This window comes from Protopterus annectens, chromosome 2.part1 (assembly GCF_019279795.1).
Source record: "Protopterus annectens isolate FY-2018-M chromosome 2.part1, PAN1.0, whole genome shotgun sequence".
In the NCBI taxonomy this organism is placed as follows: domain Eukaryota; kingdom Metazoa; phylum Chordata; order Ceratodontiformes; family Protopteridae; genus Protopterus; species Protopterus annectens.
This window is the reverse complement of record NC_056729.1, coordinates 208,487,316-208,510,110: the sequence shown is the minus strand read 5'-3', so window position 1 is coordinate 208,510,110 and position 22,795 is coordinate 208,487,316. Positions and strand designations below refer to the sequence as shown.

At 38.1% G+C, this 22,795-nt stretch overlaps 1 protein-coding gene across 1 annotated transcript; it reads right to left on the bottom strand.

Annotated features, from left to right (window-relative positions):
* Positions 1-18,513: 18,513 nt before the first annotated feature.
* WFIKKN2 (WAP, follistatin/kazal, immunoglobulin, kunitz and netrin domain containing 2) lies at positions 18,514-22,593 on the bottom strand. Its single transcript, XM_044062092.1, has 2 exons — positions 22,116-22,593; positions 18,514-20,583 (listed from the first exon to the last, which is right to left on the bottom strand). The coding sequence occupies exons 1-2, from the start codon at positions 22,317-22,319 to the stop codon at positions 19,093-19,095; spliced, it is 1,695 nt and encodes a 564-aa protein (XP_043918027.1). The 5' UTR covers positions 22,320-22,593; the 3' UTR covers positions 18,514-19,092.
* Between the last annotated feature and the right edge of the window lie 202 nt (positions 22,594-22,795).

Genomic DNA, 22,795 nt, shown 5'->3' with positions numbered 1-22,795 from the left:
AATGAGAGTGGGAGGCATTTAAAAGACAAACATAAGGTAAACACTAGTATTAACTCAATCAATGAACAGCAAGCACATGAAAGAAGAGTTCTTTAATTATGTTAAGGAAATATACAAGAGATAAGGAGGCTAGTATTGAATAAACAAAGTTATGAGGCTGCTAGGAAGTAATCTTGAATCTTGAGTACTTTATTTCTGTGTTAGGAATAGACATCTGTTTTCTTACCCACATCAGACACCAAAATGATTTCACAATGACAAACCTTGAAAGATATTCAGACAACAAATGATGGCACTAAAAATAAACTTGAGAACGGAAGGAAAATAAAGCTCAGTACTTGAATGGTTTACTAAAAGGGGTATTAATACAGCTGTCAAAAATGATTAGAGAGCCATGAGAAAAATTATATAACCCATCTCGGACAAAGTAAATTTTACTTGGCTACTTAAGAAACAACATTTATGTGAAACCTTTGTAAACACAATCTCCAGAAATCTATGGAATCATCAATAATGAAGTAGATTAATTAGGACAGGCTAGAAAAACTTAAAAATCATATGCTGTTGTGACAGTCAGTGTGGATTCCCAGTTGGAGGGAGTGAAGCTGTCACTCAAATGAGAAAGACTTCTTCTATAACAAGATTAGGAAGGAGATTGATAGAAATGTTCCTACTGATACAATGCTTCAGAACACTACCAAGGTTTCATTTTGTATCATATAAAAGGTTAATAAGAAATGTTAAGGCCACGGGGTGTAAGTTCAGGGTCGGGATATATTAACAGATGGTTAGAATGAGAGGGAAAAATTATGTAATAAAGAGTAGGTTTGCTGATTACTCATTAGTCAGCTGTTAGCATTTATCCTACTGAATGTATATAACAGGATTATCAATAAAGTTTCTAGTCAATTTAAAGTAGCCTACCAAATTGTATGGCTGCTTACAAAGAATTATGTTCTGCATGCTCTTCAGAGTGTAAAATGTATTTGGTTCACACACTTGAATATAGAGTACTAATGAAGTTCTTCAGACTCTTGGGTAATGCAGACAAAAAATAAAATCTTCTAAACAAAATATGCAGTTTCCTCACTCTTGCAGGGTCTACCACTCATCCCAGGCCTTCTTCAAAGACTGTGAGGTCTTACAGCCCACTAGCTGCTCTGGTAGCATGTCCATTTCTCCACTACTCTTCCCTTTAAAAAAGTTGCTGCTGTCTAACTCTCTACTGTGCTAGTTATAGTTTACACACTAAATGTGGTAGGCATGCCTTTTTCTTTGTAGGTCATCGCATTGCCCCCAAAGTGTTTTGTGCACTCATATTTCTCTTGTCATCTCTCCTCATATGGAAATTGCCTCAAATCTATTAACTTCTTATCATACCTCTTGTCCACCATTCTGGTTAGTATCGCTATAGCCTTTCTTTGTACCCTGTTGACTAGCTTGGCATCTTTATTCCTGCATGAGCAACAAAAATGAATACAGTACTCCTGTTGTGACCTGACTAGGGATCTAAAGATGGGCAGTACAATCGCTCTGTTCCTGTAGTCAGTCCTCCAGTTTCATTACGGCTTTGGCAGCAGTTTTCTAGACTCATATCTATGGTGTACTTCTGCTTTTACTACCTTTTTCTTTATCTTGGGTTTTATGTTACCTCTGCCCATCTAGTATTTGACTTTGGTACTATTAATGGCCAGGTGAAACATTTTCTGCTCCCCTTCTTACCCATGCTGCAGTTTGCTCACATCTCCCCATCATCATCATAATTTACTGACGCTTCTGCTTTTTTTTGTTTTTTTTTGGTCATACACTGATAGGTTAATCCTGTTCTCAGCATCCTCAGCTCTGGCCTCTGTGGAACCAAATTGAACACTTATCTTTCCTTTCACAGGATTCCTGTAAATAGTACTCTTTCTTTCCTACCACCAAGTTCCCTTTCTACCCATTTGGTGAAATTATCTCCTACTTCAGTTTGTCTATCAATTTCTTGTGAGGGACAGAATTAGAAGATGAGTTGTAAAAAATATTAGCAATCAGATTCTCTTTGTCAAGTTCCAACATAACCAGTCTTGAAACTGAATCAGTTTGAGTTCACATGACCTGATTTCTATAAACCCATGTTAAAAGTTAACCAGCAAAGTGTTGCTCTCCATGAAATCAGCTAGCCTTTCCTCCATTATCTTCTACTTCAAGGCTTTTGTTGTTTTGAAAGTCTGAACTTTGGGGCTGACGTGTTTCCTGTAACAGTCCTGGCTCACTCTTCTGAAGTGATGCCACTTTAGCCTTCCACTGATGCACCAACACTTCCCTGCTGGTGACTGGCTGGTTTAGAGCTCTAAAGGTGGTCTGCACATATGCATGCATTTCTATAAAATCCTGGAGAGGGACACTGTCAAGACTTTGTGCCTTTTATTCCCTTATCTTGTAGAGTATTCCAACAGTTTCCCTTGGTATGTGTCAGCCTTTTATCCTTATATGATATATAACAGAGATAGCGATGGAAGATATTTCTTCCATCCTTCACCCTTTCTCCTGCACGATTATGACTCGTCCCTTCTTCTCTGTTATAAAGCCAAGCAAAGAATGCATTCATAATTGCTGTCTTGACTTCCCTTTTTTCTTTTTGCATTAAAACATTTTTTCTGTTTCTGTATTACTTCTGCAAGATTTATTTATGTATTTCATTTGTTTACTGGGTATTGTCCGGCTGGGCATGAGTCCCATTTTCAGCGGAGGCCCAGGCAGAAAAAGCTCCACATGTACAAATAGACACACTTGAACAAACACTTTGACACATATTATTTAAACAATGTGTAAAGCAAATAATGAGTACAGCAACTGACTAAATACAATAATGATAATACACTTTTAACAAAACCTGAGAATGAGATTAACAGCAAGATTTAGTGAGAACACTGGGCTACAGCTAGGCAAAGAGCAATGCAGTCAGTATAACCTTAAGAGTTTAAAGACCAAAAGTAGGATGTGTGTTTACATTTACTATCTGAACTAGAATGTAGAGCTACACTAGCCTTCAGTAGATAATAACTGCAGTTGAGATAGTAAGCCAGTGAAGAGTGAATTGTAAGGGAGTAGGTGGACTAGCCTGGGGTATGACAGGAGCACAGCCATTGTTTTGCTAGATGTTCCTTGAGGGAGTGTTTAAACTCATGTAGGCTTGGGTTGTTAACTATAGACTGAGTGTTCTAGAGTTTTGCAATTTTATAGGAGTAGAGCACGGTGCCGTGAGAGTTGTGGGGATGAGTAACTTTTAATATTAGTTTATTTGAGCATCTTAGTGTTCTAGAATTGCTGTTGTGTTGTATGAGGTTACTGAGTGCTGGGCAGTCATTTGGTTTGTGAATTATTTTGTGGGCTAAGGACAGTTGGTTTAGTGTTAGAAGGTTGGGGAGTTCCAACCACTTGAGTTGTATGAGAACTGAGCAGTGACATGTTCTGTAAGGGTGGCCTGTAGCAAACCTGGCTATTTTATTATAGCATGTTTCAAGATTATGTAGGTCAGATTTGCGAATATTAGTAAATACTTGGGAGCTGTAGAGGAGGGATGAAAGCAGTTGAGTACGGACAGTGGCTAGTCTGGCAATTTCTGAAAGGTAAGGTTTAATTCTATATAGGGTGCCTAGTTTGGAGTGGACTTTTTTGATGGTGGGGGAGATGTGGGTGTCAAACCTTAGGTTTTCATCAATTGTGATACCTAGAAGTTTTGTTTGGTTAGTGGCTTCTATTATGGTTCCATTTGTGGACAGGATTGACAGTGGGCTTAGACATGTTTTGGGGTTGTTGTAATTGAAGACGATTAACTTGGTTTTGTTAGGGTTCAGAATAAGTTGGTGGTTGGTGAGGTAGTTTTCCATGTCCTGAAAAGATTTTTGCATTTTTGTTTGTAAATCCTGTGGGGTGGGAGCTGAGCAGATTATAGTAGAGTCATCTGCATACTGGACTATGCAGGCTAATTGGGATGTAGAGCTAAGGTTGTTAGTAAAAACTGTAAAGAGAAGGGGGCCAAGTATGTATCCTTGGGGTACCCCAGCAGTGAAGGGTAGAAGGGGGGACAGGGTGTTATCCCATTTGGTGGCTTGTTGCAGGTTAGATAGATAACTGTGGAACCAGGACAGGGCTGATGTGTTGAGGCCATGGGATGATAGCTTATTTAGTAGGATTTGGTGTGAGATGGTGTCAAAGGCTTTTTACATGTCTAGAAATATGGGGGAGACTATTTGGCCTCTGTTAATGAGACCCTGAATGGTGTTTGTGAATGACAATAGGGCAGTGATGGTACTATGTTTAGGCCTGAACCTGTGTTTAGTGAGGGGAGAGGAGGTTGTGAATGAGGAGGTGGGTGAGGAGTTGGGAGTGTATGCATTTCTCTAAGATCTTGGCTAGAGGGGAGAGGATGGCTATGGGACAGTAGTTAGTTAGTTCTTTACAGGGTCCGCCTTTGTGTAGTAGAATGATGTGAGATATCTTCCAAAGTTGGGAGACGTAATTTTCTGAGACTGAGCGGTTATCAGGATTGATATGGGATAGGCTATTGAGGGGGGGGCTGCGATTTTAAGGAATTCATTAGGTAGTTGGTCAGCAGCTAGACAGCTAGGTTTGAGCTTGGAGAGGAGTGATTTTATGTAGCTAGTAAGAATTGTTGGTAAGGAGAAGGGTGGGGAGTTGGAAGAGGGAAGAGGTAAAATAATAAGTAGGTCAGTCTGATTACCTAGTAGTTATGTGATTGACTTAATAAAGTGGGCATTAAATTGTGTGGCTATTGGGTCAGTAACCTTGGTGGTGATAGGTGCGGGGGTTGGAATATGGCCTGGGTTGAGTAGATTGTTAATATTTTGCCAAAATTTCCTGTGGTTATATTGGTGGGATTGTTGACATGAAAGGAAGTAGTGTTGCTTGCCTGTTTTTATCTGTTTTTTAGCCTGGTTACGGAGTTGCAGATATGTTGTCCGGATTGTTGTATTTATGGTAGTATGGTATGCAGACCATGCTCTGTCTCTTTGCTTCAGCAGTGCTATGATATCATTAGTTAGCCAAGGTATGGGCTTAGTTTTTGCTCCTATTTTTCTTGTGGGTGCTAGGTTGTTAAGTATATTATTCTTAAGTATATTAAGAAAGGTATTGTTAATGTAAAGGACTGCCTGATCTAGAGGGAGGTATCCATGAGGTGACCAGTTACTTTGCTGAAGTAAAAGGTTGAACGTGGGGGGGTGGGAGTTTTTTTTATTCCTGACATATTTATCTATTATGTTAGTGTGTGTCTGAACTTGTTTTCTGTACAGGAAAGTAGGTGAGTGGTCACTGAGTGAGTCTGGGAGGCAGCCTGATATGTAACCTAGATTGGGTTAGTTAGTCAGTATCCAATCCAGTCTGGACTGCTTTTTTGAGTGTTTGTCAAGGCAGGTAGGACAGGATATGGTTTAGGTGAAATTGAAAAGATTTAAGAAATTGGATGGGTTGTTAGAGTTGCAGGAGTGCCAATCAAGGTTGAAATCCCCTAGGATGATGGTTTCCTGGGTAAAGATAGTAGAGATCTAGGAGAGTAGATTTTCAATTATGGGTAGGTTGTTGCCAGGGGGGAGGTAGGTAGTTATGATAATAATGGTTTTGTTTGGGTTTATTACTAGTTGAGTTGTTAGGATTTCAGCGTTGGGTAGGTCAGGAGGGGCACAGTTCAATAGTTCTACTTTGATTGTGTCTTTATACATGATGGTGACACCACCTCGTATTTTGTTTGGCCTGTCTTGTCTAATTATGCTGTATCCATTTGTAATAATTTCATTGTCCTTAATGTGGGGCTTTAACCAGGTTTCTGTTATAGCTGCTATGTCAGGTAAGTAGGTGCTAAGGGTTGCGTGGAAGTCAGTGATCTTGTTTACAATACTGTGGAGGTTAAAGTTTATGAAGAATAGGTCAGTCTTGTTGGTTTTAGGAAGTGGGGGGAGGAGTTGGTGGTTAGTGGTATGCTGTCTAGAGGTAGGGGCAGGGTAGTGAGGGGAAGAAGCTGGGTCTGGAGGGGTATGAGTGTTTGGTCCTGGGTTGGGGTGGATGTCAGCCAGGAGCTTAATTTGTATTATGTTGTATAGAATGAGGTGTTTGATTTTTATTGGTAAGTTTTACATATCTAAGAGTTGTAGTATAACTACTGTGTGTGGGCAATTGTTTGAAAGGTGGGAGAAGTAAGGTAGTTGAGTTGTAGAGCTGGGAGCTAATTGCAGCATAAGTGTGGGTATGACTATTGGTGGAGGGTAAAGGGAGAGTAGGTGAGTGAAGGTGATTGATGTATGAGTGGGGAGAGGTGGAGTTATGCAGGAGGTATAGAAGGTAGAGTAGCAATGTATTAGAAAGCAAGGAGATGAGATGAGACATAGTGGATGTGGTGTAGAGGTGTAAGGGAGATGGAGGAGATTGATGGAGGTGGATGGTTGGCTGGAGGTAGAAGGGGTGTGGTTAGGTTAAGTATAAAAGTAAGGAAAGAGGGGGTGGTTGGGAATGGGGATAGGGTAGGGAAACGAAGAGAGCCCGAGCATAGTGAGGGCGAATGGAGCCTGGCTAGCCACTCTGAGCCAGTTGGAGGATGATACCTTTGATGGTAAGGTACAGTTTCACCAAAAGAAAAAAAAACTTTACTGCTAATTTTAATAATAGAGGTTGTTGCTACAACTGTAGGGGTTGGTAGCACTGTCTCTGTAAGTTGTTTGGTACAGGCAAATATGAGGAGACCTACCAGCATTGGGTATACATTTGTAGCATTTCAAATCCTACAACTCATGGCTATGTAAAAACAATGCTCAACTGAGTGTAATGCAGGTCCATTGCAGAAAAGCTGATAGTGGCTGAGCGAAATTGGTAGGCAACAAGAAAAATGGGTGAAATGTGGGGTAAAAAGATGAAGAATAAAAAGGGAGGAACTGGGGGATAAGGAGCAAGGTGTCTCGGGCAGCGTGCTCACCCTAGAGTATACAGTAAGTACAATGGCTAGTGCAATGGCTAACAACACAGGCACATACTTAGTTTGTAATATCGCTGGGCAGATTCGGGGGGGGGTTAGCATGGAGATCTGCAGTAACAGCTGTTCAGATAGGGTGTTGAAAGGTTGACTTATTGTAGGGACACAATAAGTTTGTAATGTCGCTGGGCAGATTCAGGGGATTTTTTAGCACAGAGATCTGCAGTAAAAGCTGTCCAGATAGGGTGTTGAAAGGTTGACTTATTGTGGGGACACAGTTTGTAATGTTGCTGGGCAGATTCAGGGTTTTTTTTAGCACAGAGATCCACGGTAACAGCTCTCCAAATAGGGTGTTGAAAGGTTGACTTATTGTTGGGACACAGATTGTAATGTTGCTGGTCAGATTCAAGGGGTTTTTTTTAGGATGGAGATCCGCAGTAACAGAGATATTTCTTTATATTTGCTTTCCCTTGCTTATTTTCTTTGTTGCCTTTTTCTAATTTACTTATAATCCCTACATTTCTTTTTTATTTCTTCTATCCTCTAACATGTGCAATATTTTTTTTTTTTTTTTTGCACAGAACAGTGGCCGTTGTCCTGTATCACCCTTTTTTCCTAGTCTCTTTTCCATAGATGCTTGCATATTTTTCATTTTTATTCTCAGGTTGTTTGTTCCCTATCTATTTCAGTGTGTATATTAATCTTGATATTGATATTTCATACTTTGTGATAAAATGCTGCAATAAAGGTGAGTTGAAATGAGTTGAGTGTAGGGTCCTATTTTGTTTTTAGAAAGTTCACAACCTTAGTGTAATTTGCATTTTTATAGTTCCACACTTCAAGTTTTGTTTGCTGGCCTTTTATTCTTCTCAGCCTGTTCTTTGTACAGTCCTTGTTATGTATGATGACATGTATTTTAACTTGCTTTGTACGTGTGGCACCTGTGTACTACCTCAGTACATCTCTTTTAGTTACTACTTCCACTTTTTCATTCTCTCTTTCCTGGTTTAATTTCTCCAAATATTTTCGGTTTCTAATACTGTGATGGGAATGGATCCCATTCCTATGTCAGGGGACAACTGCATTTTATGAAATAATTTCAACCTTTGATGTTAGTCTAGAGTGCCCAGCATGCACATGATCCAATGTTCTCCCACTATCTCCTCAGTCTGTCTGCAGAAATTTCCCCCTAAGTCTATCAATTCAACTTTTTTTTCTCACTGATTCAAGACCCCATCCATTCCTTTATATGTTCATCATCCATTAATCAGTGTATTGTACCTAAACACTAGTAATCAACCTTTTTCCCATCTGCTCTAATTGCTCAACTGAAAAATTCTGTGATCAACCTGAAATAGGTTCATATGGATCAGTGCTTTACTCCAGTAAACAAATACAAGCCAACAAATAAATAAAGTTAGATAGTCTTCAAAGTTCATTTGTTTTCTGCTCTACTCCTCTGTCCTCAATTATCTCATAATGTGTGCTCTGTCTAATGTAAACTGCTACAGTTTCCATTTCTTAATCTATTTGCCCTGCTGGAAAAAATAGTATCCATAACCTACCCTATCATACTGCATCTATTCGGGTATTGTTACTATTTCATCTATCAGCTTCTGTCTGAATGACACAAGGATTTAAGCTTCCCAAACACCCTCTTCAGCTGTAGTACCTCAACTTTTAGCATCCCAAACCTGTGGGTTCTGCCTCTACCTTAATGTTACAGGATCCTAAGACATACTGGCATATCGCATCTTGACAATCTGCCCCTCCCTTTTTTTAAATTTCCTAAATTTCAATTTTTTTCTCTTCTAATTTGTTGTTTCTAGTTTTAATTATAGGAACACGGTTTGCATTGACTGTTTCTAACTGACTTTATAGGTCCATAGGTAAGTACTAGGTTAGCCACCTTTGTGGGACATTTTAAGTCTAGCCAATTTCCTTTTTGGTACTTGAATTAGCCTATTCTGTTTGTTTTGTAGATTGGCTTTACCCATCCCATGGCTGATAATTATATATTACTGGGATCATATCATAGATAATTTAAGAATACCCATGCATGGAATAAAGCATTTAGGAGCTGCCACTGTCCATTAGTAGTACAAGAGGTGGTCCTGGGGGTTAATTTTCTACCCATTCACAGGTCCAAGACATGCTTAAATATGGACAGGGATGAGCTTTCTTTTATGTGAATGAAGAGTCTGTTCCAGAGCATTGGAATCCTCTATAAGATATACCTGTCCCTCCAGATTGTTCTGTTGATGTTGCAGAAGAGGTTTAGATCCCTAGACAGAGTATTTCAGATGCCATTTGACTGATGATGTTCAGTAAGTCCATCAGTAATGGGTCATTGGATGCCAGACACAGGTCAACTCTTATCAGTCTGTAAGATACCGACTTTAGTGACAGGGCTTTGAGTTGGTCAATGTAGGACATTTTGTTTATGCCTTGTATCATTACACTAAACTTAAGAAGGAGTTTCATTGTTTAAATTCTAACAATGCTTCTATCTGCCTAGCACCTGTGTGTATGGCTATTGTCTCTGCTAAAGCCTTGATTTTTGCTTCTTGCTTGGTAATCTTTGAACTACTTTAACTAAAGATCTGCTGTCTCCTAATATAACTCCCTATAATTCATCTTCTTGCCTTACACTACAAAACACAGACTGTCAGAAAGTTTTAATTGGGGAAGTGGCATTTTCATGCACATTACTAGTTAAAATGCAACATATTAACACCAACATACCAACAAACATTTATCAAACAAAAAACATGACAATGGCATGGACTGGACAAGAGCCATTAAATAAGAACATATTTAAGTAGATTCAGAACTATGCTTAGATGTTACCGCCAGCACACCCAGTGTATGTATTATCACTTCTGAGGCTGCAGTGGGACCACTACAACCTGCTAAGCAATATACTCACATTTCACAGTGTCTGCAATCTCACTATTATATATGACATCATCAAATCTGAAAATGGACATTTGTTCAATTAAGCATTTATTATTTTTTAACTCCTACTGCATGACATTCAAATGTTGCTCGTCGTCCCTAAATCCACCTACATGAAAAACATGCAGGCTTCTAAGCTGAATCAATATAGCCCATGCATATTCATGCATTAAGGACTACATATAGTCCATGCATATTCATGCATGAAGGACTACTGTTTCTAGCCAATGTTGCTCTCATATCACTTTGTGCAATATTTTGGTGAGGTTTAAGAATTTAGTAGCTGCTTTCACTTACAGCCATTGACTTAACTGTTTTATAATTTAGAACTCTTATTAACAAAACACACTGACATTTTTACTATCACACAGAATATGATAAACTTTTTTTTAAAGAAAACAAATGCTAGTGGTCAAAACTGTGAAAACTATTACTTGCAACACAACATATTAAATACCATGTTATGAGTGATGTAGACAATACAGCAAATATGAACTGACTTGATACATTTTGCAGCATGTTGGGGGATGTGCAAAATAAACACGTTTGTGGCCAAGCCCCCTACTGGTATGAACTGATGAATGAAGTTGACAAGGCTTTTTCCAGACAGACACATAGCCACCTGACTACATTCATATGTTCTCAGAGCTGTTATTCAAGTGCACGGCTGTTCACAGTGTTTACATCGTGTCCCACCAGTACTTCACAAGCTTATGTGTGCACAGTGTGGAACCTGAGGGCCATGGACAGGGAAAGGAAAAGATCAAAGTCATTGCCTTTACATGAAGTGGTTGTTGAAAACTGAGCCTTGTGTAACCATATCCAGTCTTGTGTAAGTCATATGCGATAATGCAAAGTCTGGCTGCAGCAACTTTCAAAACACCACTTGCATAAACATTCAGAACTGAGAATGAACATCTTGTTATTAACTGTTATGTTGCCATTGTCGGGAAATGATTTTCAGTTTCTAAATTACCACATAATAAAACAATCCAACTCTTATGATATTCTTTGGAAAATAAAGCAAAGTCATTTTATGTACCAGTAAAAGTTAAAGTCTCATTTTCATGACCAAGTCATTTCTGATATGTAAATATAAAAATCCATTTCATGGGGAAAAACTCTTTGGAAAATGTTTTAACATAGCAGTACACCTGACTTCACAGAATAGCATGTAATATGTCATTAGTAGAATTTTTAAATCACATTAATAGATCATTTCCATTCATTACTCATATTATTAAGTATGGCTCCCACTGAACAGTCTTAAACAGTTTATGGACTGGGGTAAGTCACCTGAATGTATAAGATTAGATAAAGCTCTGAGCTATAGTTCCTGTGGAACAGGGTGTGATTCTCTGTCTTTAGCAACATACTATGTGATGTTCAGCAAGTCACTTAACTTAACTGGTGACTTGGAATTTTGTCTAATCTCCTCAATGGTCCCCTAGAATGCAATCTTAGTAACTACCTATGAACCTATAATGCAGAACTATTAGAAGTATGCACACTGGTCATTTAATTCATTCAGCAACTGCAAATAGGAAAAGCCCACAGGAAAATTAAGTCTTGTTTTCATAGGTAAGCTAAAGGATCAAAAAGCAGAGCTGCAAAATCTAGACAAATTTTGTACAGAACATAAACTATCATAGTGCTGACAGCATCATATGGTATAACAACAAAAAGTAAACAAAACATTTTAATTCATGGAAGTACAAGTACAAAGAAGCTGTAAAACTAGAGTATAACCAAGATAATGCATGGAGTAAGGCTGTTGTTTAAGTGCCTATCCTATGGTATTCCAAAAGTCCCTTCCACTGCCACTAAGACCTCCTAGGTATGATACTGCACAGGTGTGAATCACAACTAAATCTTCACAATGTAGTAACACACATTCCTCACCAAAACAGCCTCCTTCAACACCACAACCTCATACAATAGTCACCAAAGTGGTTTGGACAAGGCGTTGAGTTACAGGACCAGTCCTCTTACCACACTAATGTAGCTGGTCTAGATGTCTCCACTGTTTGACACACCACTACACCACTTGCAAGCCCGAGCAAAAGCAGGTTAACAGTTAGTTGTCTCTCAGATGTTCAACTCTGCCATATCACCAGGGAACTCAAATCAATTTATCCCAACTATGAATATTACATGGACATTGCTCATGTGGGTGGGAATGACTTACAATGCACCCCTTTATGTTATATGAAGAAAGACCTGCTGGAGTTCTCTGAGTATGCCTATTGGACTTGAACAAACTAATCTTAACCCATATTCTGCTTTCATTGCCACAATATAAGCAAACTGTGATTAACTTTATTAATTGGCTTAATTATTGGTGTCATTCTGAGGAGAGTTAGTGTGTGTTAGCCTGGAAGGAGATGGAAGACATCACTGCCTGTTTTACCAAGGATGGCCTGCACCTATCTTATCAGGGCTTTCACATACTAGCTAAAACTAGTCTATGCAGGATACAACCTTCTAAAGATAAAGTCAAATCTGACAAATTTCAGTGTATTCCTACTCAGTGTTAGAAGTCTAAATAAGAAAATGCCCTTCCTTGAGGCCTTACTAACTCTGGAAAGAATGGATATGTGTGTTGTCACTGGAACCTAGTTACAACACAGTGGCAGCTTTCTCTTGTTACCTGACTTATCTGACTACCACTTACTTAGGCCCACAAGTACAGATGGCAGCAACATTGGTGGTGGTGGTAGTGGGTCTGTGGCTGTCTTTCTCTAAAACACTATCACTTAGACTAATCATCCAGTGTAATGACCTCAAACTCTCTCATATCCTAATATCAGTAAACAAGATCTCACACCACCTGGCCAACTATAGAACTCCATGCATGACACCCACAAATCACAAAATATATCTTAATAAGCTGGAGTCCATCTCCATTGAACCAAATGTCATATTTCTATAGACGTTTAACTACATTTCCATAAACTGGCAGACATATGTCCCTATAAAATACATATGTACAATGCTTTCTTGACTTAATTATTGCAGATTCCTTCAATCACATAGCAACCTTCCCCACTAGAAACACCAGTGCACTTGGCCTCATCCTAACAAACCCAGCTCCTTCCTACTCCTTACCCATTGTAATACCCTCATTGCTCAAATCAGATTACTGAGCGCATTCACCATACAATCCCCAGTACAGGTCAATGACCAACCCATCCATTGTTATAGACCCCTCCAATGACAAATATCTTGCACACACTAATGATTTCAGTTGGTTCAATGGTGCTCCACAATTTAATGACCATACAGCAAATACTGCCACGTGTACCCAAAATGTATACTCCCATTTCAACTCTTGTGTAGAAACTCATATAACTGTTCACCACATATACCAAGACAAACCTCTCTGATGGAGCTCAACTATAAACAATCTTTCCAATAAAAGAATAAAGCTCATAGCCTTAAAGAAAAGAAAAAAACACATTGTGTTATATCTAGCCTCAAAAGATTTAACAAAGAACTCAGGAATATAGCCTAGAAAACTAATTATAAAACATAAAATTAACATATTAACAAAATAGAACCATGTGACATTATTTAATTATGTAAAGGAATTCAAAAATAATACCCAGCAATGCACTTAGCTTATGTCTAATGACAACACCCAGTCAGCCATAGAGGATATAAATATAACATCCTTGTAGATAAATTCAGCACACATGCATCTCCCGTCTGTTGCCACCAGACTTTCCACTATAAATAATCCAGTCCATAGCCCTCATCATCACCTCTAAACAAATACTAGAAGAGCTCTCCAAAACCTAAAATGCCATCTGTCTGGATCCTGATAATATGCAGGTCTGTTTCCTAGTCAGTATGAAGCATTAACTGCCAGATCTCCTCCTTAAACTATTCAGCGGCAGCCTCTCCTGGATGTGTACCAGAAGCATAGAGATCAACTATAGTAACTTCCCTCCATAAGGGAGGCCTCCCCATGGGCATTAGCAACTATTTACCATTCAGCCTCATCAGTATTATTTGCAGAGTGATGGAATGTATCATCATGGACCTCATAAACAGAGACATAAGGAATCTACAGTCCCTAAACCCTAACCAGTTTTGCTTGAGAAAAGGTAGTGCATGCCAATTAAATGACTTATTTGGAAGAGACACAGAAACACTAGGAGAGGATGACTTCATACACACATTTTAAATTAATTAAGCTCATTTGATATTATACCCCAATCTGCCATCATTAACAACATTTTCAAACTATAATAAATATATATCCATGTAACATGCTGGAGCTCCAAGTACCTCATTAATAGACACTGTTCTGTAAGGATCAATACCTCAGTATCCCCCCAAGATACATGTTTACAGTAATGTACCCCAGGGCTCTGTTTTGGAGGCACATTTTTGGTATCTGCTTGTCAGATGTCAACTCTAACATTAAAAGCCTCTGGATGACCAAATTCATAGTTGATGAGGGCTTCTTTGTGGAGGTGCCTGCAAGGCTGGAACTATCAACAACCCCCCCTATGTGGATAAAAGATCCAAGAACAGGAAAAAACAGGCTTGACGAATCTCAGTATTAATCCAAAAGAAAAAAAAAATACTGAAACAGCTCCAAACCAGATGGTAAGGTTATTTAGTGTGTCATTCTAAAATACTAAGAATACTGAAGAAGTTCTTAGTATTTTTAGAATGAAAGCACTAAATAAACTTATTATTTGGGTTGTATCTGTTTTGGTGTGTTTTGGATCCCCTAAATAGATTCATGATTCTCCAGGAGGGCCCAAATCATAGGGTCTATATCATTTCATTGAAAACTCATTTCATTGAAGCTTAATTCATTGACACATATTAACTGAAAGCTCACTTCACTGAAAACCCAATTCACTGAAAGTTTACTTCACTGAAAACCCATTTCATTGAAACTCATTTAGTTGAAAGGTGTATATGGCCTATTCCCTACTGTTGTGCAATCCTGAAGTTAGTATATAATGTAAGGGGGGGTGCCCCCCCCCACATTCGGGGGGGTGTGGGGGTGAAGCCCCCCACATAAATTGGTTATATGTTGTCTTCTGGAAGAATTTATTCATTACACTTGTAAGTATCCATCTATATGCTTTGAAATATTTACAATATGTGTGGGGCTGTATCCCCCACACCCCCCCTTACTTTATATAGTAACTCCAGGATCGCACAACAGTGGGGAAAAGGCCATATATACCTTTCAACGAAATGAGTTTCAGTGAAATGGGTTTTCAGTGAAGTGAGCTTTCAGTGAATTGGTTTTTCAGTGGTGAGCTTTCAGTGAATATGTGTCAATGAATTAAGCTTCAATGAAATTATATAGACCCCAAATCATACACACTGTTGTGTCAGGATCACAGTCTAAGGCTGAATGCCAATAAGGCTAATACCATACGTTTTGGGAAATAAGATGTTCTACATATCTACCACAAAATAACCCCCACACATACAAAACAGTCACTGTCATTAGAGAAGCAGGCTCCCTTATGGACAATGAACACTCCTTAAACCACAATATATCCACCGAATAAAAAAGGCCTTCTACCTCAGGCAACTAATTACCAAGGGCAGCTATTCTCAGTAAAAATATGTCATCCCCCCCATTTGTCTGTCATCATGCCCATCCTAATATACAGTGTAATGTTGGTAGTTACCTGCTCAAACAGCTAACTCAGCTTGAAAACCCTAGTAGTTCCTGATTAAAAGTGTCTCAAATATGATTCCCTCTGTTACATAGACTATATAAAATCCTTGTGTCTCTTTTCTGTCTCTGACAGACTCCTACAGAGAAATCTACACCTGGCCTACAAGGATGTAACACAAATATAAAATTGAAGATCTAAATACAATAAAAATGGAATTTGTCGTCACGACTGATATCTCTCCAAAAAAATTCTTCACCACCTCTAGAAAAACTCTTGCTTTCTTTAAAGCCAAACACATTCCTCACTGTCTTGAAATCTAAATGACCTGAATGTATATAAACATGCAATTTATCCCAGACCAAGCCCACCTAGCTCTCATGGACAGAAAAATTAAGTATGTGGGTGTACCAATGGGATTGCAGTTAACAGGCTTCAAAAGGATGAACTTGCCTATCACCTAGTAACAACTTAGAAATGTAAGAACGTAAGTGTAAACAATGAAAGTTGAAGCAAGATTTGGAGAACAGTAAAGTTAGAGCAAGATGAAGCATCTCTGTGAAAACTAATAGCTTCACACACAGCATTTCAGAACAGAAACTTAAAACCTGCCCTTTAGCCCAGGAATAGCATAAAACGAACATAACGTGCACATTTCTTGATGTTCTGGCCAATAATCATTGCAGATTAAAATAAAAGTACATGGAAACTTTGAAGCACAGCTGTGCAATACATTGCCTAACAATATGCAAGTGTGGGAAGCATCAGATCCAGAAGACATGTTTAAAGAATTTTGCATATACACTTCTGCTTTGTGAAAACGAGCATTATTCTAGCAGCTGTTTACAGAATTATGTCAAAACCCAGTGTATGCTCAGGACATGACATTGTAACTTTTCTACAATGTTTTGAAATAATATTGCATTCTGAAGTACTTTATTTGTATATAGTTGATAATGCTGCCTTTCTCTCTTTTTTTTCTCCAATATAATAGAAGCTAGAAGCTGCAAAGGAAAAAAAGTGAGCAATGCATGGGATCATTTCTGAAATATGTTGCAGAATCCAATGAGCTGCTGAAACTGTTTTTTACTAAAGAAGGATTTGCAAGGAACAGTATGTTTGCACAATCTTTTTTTTAAATTATGAGCAATTTTCCTACACATTTAAAGAAAAAGAAAGTACATCATTTTTAGATAGGTGACCTACTGCTAAATAAAGCTTGAACTCTCCAGCTTCAACTGCCTGAGCTTCAACTGTGCCAGAAGTGACTACCATTTGGGGGGAAATTCCCCTTTTTGAGTTGGTACGACTGTGGAGTTGGTATATATATATATATATATATATATATATATATATATATATATATATATATATATAAATAAAAGTTTGGGGGGTTGCCCCCACACCAGCCCCACACCAGGAGGGTACAGAGAAGCATGTCCCCAGGGAAAAAAATGCCTAAAAAGTATATTTTGGCAAGATATTTTTTTTTGGACAATGCAGTTCAGGAATTCCAATCCTCGATTAATTCGCTCTCATATGGTGGAAGCTTTTCAGACAGAGTGTGTCTAATAAGTACAGCTCATATTGCACCTGCTTCACTGGTAATGTTTGTCTATTACAAGGATGGGATAACTAGCAATTATATAACCTCATACCATAAAGAAAGTTCTGCACATGTAAACAGAACTGCTACCCTTACCACTTTTATTCATCAGTAGACTAGTTTAAATGGTGGGGATGCTTTAAACCATTAAAGAGTTTCAGAATACATCAATCAGTAAAATGCAGCCTTAACAAACTAGACTTTGGATTTAAAACAGACACTAACACCGTGATTAGAACAGCTAGTCAAAAATGAATACTTCACTCTTAAATATTGTTAAATGTCTTAGCAATTCCTAGCTGTAACAAAAATGTGTGCCATAGCCTTCTGTGGGGCTTTCCATGACACTCACCTTGTGGTGCTTTTCTATTACCCAGCAGAATCTGAAAAACACAGTTGTGAGTTCTGAGAATTTATGCAGACTATTATATTCACATCTATATGTACAAGAATACATATCATCACACGAAACTAACAGATTGTATAAAACTGCATGGTGCCCTGTATTTACAGACGGGACTTTGAAATATTACTTCGACTTTTCAGTAAGTACACAGTTGTATGATGTAACAGCATGGTATGTAAAGAGAATTATTTCTCAGCTGCCTTGCTAAACACCAAGGCAGGCTTTTGAACTAACTGCGAAATAATCATACATTGTACATGGATCATTCATTATCACTGTGGAAGAGACAACTAGACATCCAGACAACCTAATTTCTTACTATCATTGTTCTACATCCAGCATCCAGTCCTGGGTATCTTTTCAGATGACATCAACTGTTCTCCCTCATCACACTGTTCTCATAGTGATTTACAATTCAACGTGCAATGCTGACAGCTAAAATGTGTTCCTTTTTTCGATATAGAACTCATAAAAGTATACTACAATCTAACAAAATGAGCTGAAATGAATGCAGAAAGCTGCTTAACCAGATCTCCAAGGTAGACATGTATAATCCTTCATTAAGCAGGGCTGCCTTCATATAATTAGGTGCATGTGCACTCTGTCATTGACTTCTTCCTAGAGGCTTCAGCTGTTAAATGTTTCAAGTGAACAGTGCTGCAAAAAATATCACTCATATTATTACTGCAATTGAAGGGAAAGTTGTGAAATCACTACAAACAAATGCACAGTTATGGCTAATTGTTTTCTGTTCTTTTTCTTAAGGTCTTTTTAATTAGAAACTGAAATATAGTAAAAGTACAATTTAACTCAACAGTTACAAAAAATATTATTTTATATGCTTACTTATATGGCACCTCAGCTACAAATCAGTAAGTGACAATCAAGCAGCATTATGAATAAATAGATATATACATTAAACTGAAGTGACAGCTAAACATATTCATTTATTTCTCAAGAATGCTAAATCACAATGTTTACATTTATTGTCAACTTTAAAGGTAGACAAAATATATTACAATATCTTATGCTATGTCACCATTTCAATATATGCATCTATAAAAGGCAAAAATTAATTTTATTGTACATATTACTTTTTGCTGTGATTTCTAATGTAAATGCAGAATTGAAGTGAAGGTACACATATGAACTGATACATTTTAGAATCTGAAGAAATCATCATTTCTTTAGGTGCTAGCTACATTTGACATCTTAAACATTCGGTACTTAACAAGTGCTTATTAATGCAATGTGTCATTTATAAAAAAACAAAAGTGATGAGGTCAAAAATACAATAGCAGCAGTAGTAACAGCAGCTGTGTTTGTTCCATTATGCAGCCCCTATAATCAAAAGATTATGATGCCTATTTTTATGAGACTGAGCATCTGCTACAACAATTGTCCTTAAACAGTAGTTTTGCTAACATGTTTTGACTACCAGTAATTATTAAGTTTGCAGTTCTCTATCTGATGTGTATACAGCTTACTGTCAGGACAATGATTACTGCTGTCCAGGAAACTCTTTTAAGATATCGCATGTTTTTTTGTAAACAACTTCACGGAGTTTCCTTACACGCCGCACACTGTAGGAGCCAACAAAGCTGTCTGGCTGAAGGACAGCCATGCCATTATCAACATCCCCCATAATAATTAGCTGCCCATCTGTTACTGTCATATTTGGACAAGGACAGTTCCAGTCCATATTTAAAAGTGTGATTTCAATAGGTTCTTTCCCCAGAAACTTTAATCCCATTTTCTCATCTTTTAATACATCTTCCACTATTACCAGTGCATGTCCAGATTCGTGATCCTCTGTCAGTTCAGTCACACGGCCAAGGATGACAAAATCACTTTTACAAAAACTTGTCACCATCTTCAGACGAGGTTTACATACCTTACAGTACTGCTGGTTCTTTGGAAAGGGGCACATGTCCTCACAGACTTCTTTACTTTCAAAGTTGTTTTCATTTCCTCCACATCCCCCATAAATAAAAGACTGACACTGTTTCATTAAGCTGTTGTATGCCCATCTGGGCTCATATGCTTTGCAAGGGCCTTGAAGTGCTGTCAGATTGCAAATATTGACTGGTCCATTCATGCAGGTTGTCATGCATGACTCATATGTTTCAAAATGATTTAAATTGCCATTGCAATTACCATATGTAAACGTGAAACAATTATTTTTCTTTGCATCGTAATACCATCTGGTTTGTTCTTCTCCACAATCTTCACTGTCTGGCTGCTTCACACATTCATCTGTGGGAAACTTGGTTGTATTTTTAGCATTTTCTTTCTGTGAAATTTCTCGTCTGATGACAGATAATGGAAAGTCAGCCCTAAGAAATCCACCAGCATTTCTTGCTGCACATGTATAGATACCTGCATCTTGGGGTTGAACATTATAAATGACCAGCTGTGCTATGTTGGTTACTACAACATTGCCTTGGACATGGTTGGGTCTCATGATAATATTATCTTTGCCATCTGTTTGTTTTTCCCATGTGATATCTGGTTTGGGTTTTCCTGTAACATCACATAAAAAGCTCACAGTATCTCCTACATAGACTGACTGATGAATAGGGTTGCTAACCAAAGCAGGAGGTATAGTATCTACCGCGGTGGTCTCGAGATATGGTGTTGTTGGAGGAGTAGTGGCCTCAGGTGTTATTGGGCTGGTGTTATGGTGATGTCTGCAAGCAACTGTTGTCAATGTAATACCTCTAGCACATGCTTCAGCATCCATATAGCACTTGTTGTAATATGTCAGACCATCTGAGGCACATGTAAAGTTTGGTTCTTTTTCACATCTGTCCTTGCACTTACATATTGGCTGTCCATCCCAGATGTCACATTCTGAACCTTGCTGGGTGCATACAAACTTGTCACATGTCTGCATTCTTGGTGGTGCAAAAGGACCCTTACTGTCTCTGGCTGCTACACAACTTTGCATCCCACAAACATTTGGGCAGCACTTTTCATATGTTTGACAATCCTAAATAAAATTAAAAAAATATATATTAGCACTGCAAAATGCAACATGTCATTGAAATGTTACATCAGGTTTTAGCTTACAAAAGCAGGAAATTAACAGGGCACCAAGTAAAAGAATTACTTAGTCTTCACTAACCAGGATGCATTAGGTAAAAACTATTTGATTTTAACGGCAGCCGAGGGGCTTCTCTCTGGCTACAAGTATTGTCTAAAGTCACACAGCATGTAAGCGGAGGTTGTGGGAATCAATCACAGGACCTCAGCATGCAGCTTACTCACAGTCATGACCTTAGTTATTACATCCTACTGCAGAATTTTCAAACCTTTCTAGAAATATTAGATTTAAAAAGGAATGAAGGAGTTTTCAGTAGTAATTTGGCAACAGAATTTGCACATATTTTAAAGCAAAACACAAACATCATATGTGCACCTGATAAATTTTCTTGAAAGGCTATAAAACACTTGCAAACTCACTGTTTACAAAAAGTCTTACTCCATAGTTCAGCAAAAAATTATTACTCTAAGATCTATCAGTCCACTTTAAGTCTATTTCTGAAGCATGCTGCATACAAAGGAGGCAGACAGAAGAAGGTACATGTGCAGGCACAGATATAAAGACAACGATATGTACTTGTGTAAATACAGTTTATCTTTGTGCAAAGATGATTGTATGTGTATATGCATATATGCATATACATTATACATAAATATCTCCTTTTTTATTTACTTATATATTTACACAAATGTACACACACACACACACACACACACACACACACACACACACACACACACACAGTAGCTAGATGAATAGAACAGAACAGGCTCTTCACTCTCACTTAAAGGCAAAAGCGACAGATGTAGCTAAAACAATGTGAAGTATGCACAGTTCTCTAGCTACTTTGCATTATGGAGATGCTGCAGCTGCTGTAAGTCCAGGTAACACAGAACATTCATATTACATAAGAATATTCTATGGTGAAGATAGTTATATTGACTTATAAATGGGTTATGTGTAACAGAGACATTCACTGTTATATTGATACTGTAAGTATGGCATTGCTAGTACTACTAACTTTGGTGAACTGTTTTTGTTGAACTTATCTTTTCTTTTCCATGACTTACTATTCTGCTTTCTTAAATAAAACTATATGATTGAATATAGTTCCTACTTCTTGAAACTGTGATCAGCTTAAAATGTTTTGTTTTTTTGAGAGTCTGTTTTAAAATGTCATACATTCACTCTAAACCCTAAAATCCCATTCAGAATAAAACAGTTGGTAATGCTGTTTTCAGTGTTCTGTTAGCAGCAATTTACCAGGTCATGGTGGCTTTCAGAGTACACCTGACAGTAATTAATACTATAACCAAACATTTTATCTTTGCAAATTGTAAGTAGGAATAACAATTTGTTGTGCCAAGGCATGAATATGTAAAAAAATCAATTAAATGCACAAAATTCTACTGCATATATTGGTTATCCACCCAACTAGTTATGACATTTGTAATGTACAGTTTCAATGACTCCCTTACCTGGTCACCAGTGCATTCCCTTTCGCAGGTGCTTTGGGCATCCACCCACAAGTTGGGATTCAGTTCATTTGGACAGATACCGGCATGGATAAATTTAACCCTGTTGGGCAGTGCTCCTGTCTTTGGGGGAAGATAACCGAGAAGGATGATAAGGCACTGCCACAAGAAGATTCCAGTCAAGCGAGACAAAATAATCCACCACATCTCCACAAATGAAGTCTATCTGAGAGGCACTGAGCAGCTAGCTACATACGACGTGATTCCAAAGCTCCAGAGGTAATCTGAACTCACAACTTCAATCTGCTTTTTCCTCCTCCTCTGTAATGCAGCACTGCTTAGACAGCATTAGAGTAAGATCTAATAAACACCCCTGATTTTAGGAAAAATGTTAATACTCGGGTAAAAGTTAACTCTATTTATACTCTGCCCTGTGGATTTGATCTGGAAAAGCAGAAAATCTCTTGACAGGCATATACTTCTCAAGTCTCAGTGACAGTAACAAATTGCAATGAGGGAGAAAGTTGGAAGTAGTTAAAAGGGCTGGAACTGGCACAGGGGGACACCTGCCTGTTTATGAAACTGGAGGGGCCCTATTAACCCTTTTAGATCTGAGCTAAGCTGTCTTATGTGCATACATACATACACACACTTGTGCTAACTGACTGATGAAAATCACAGTT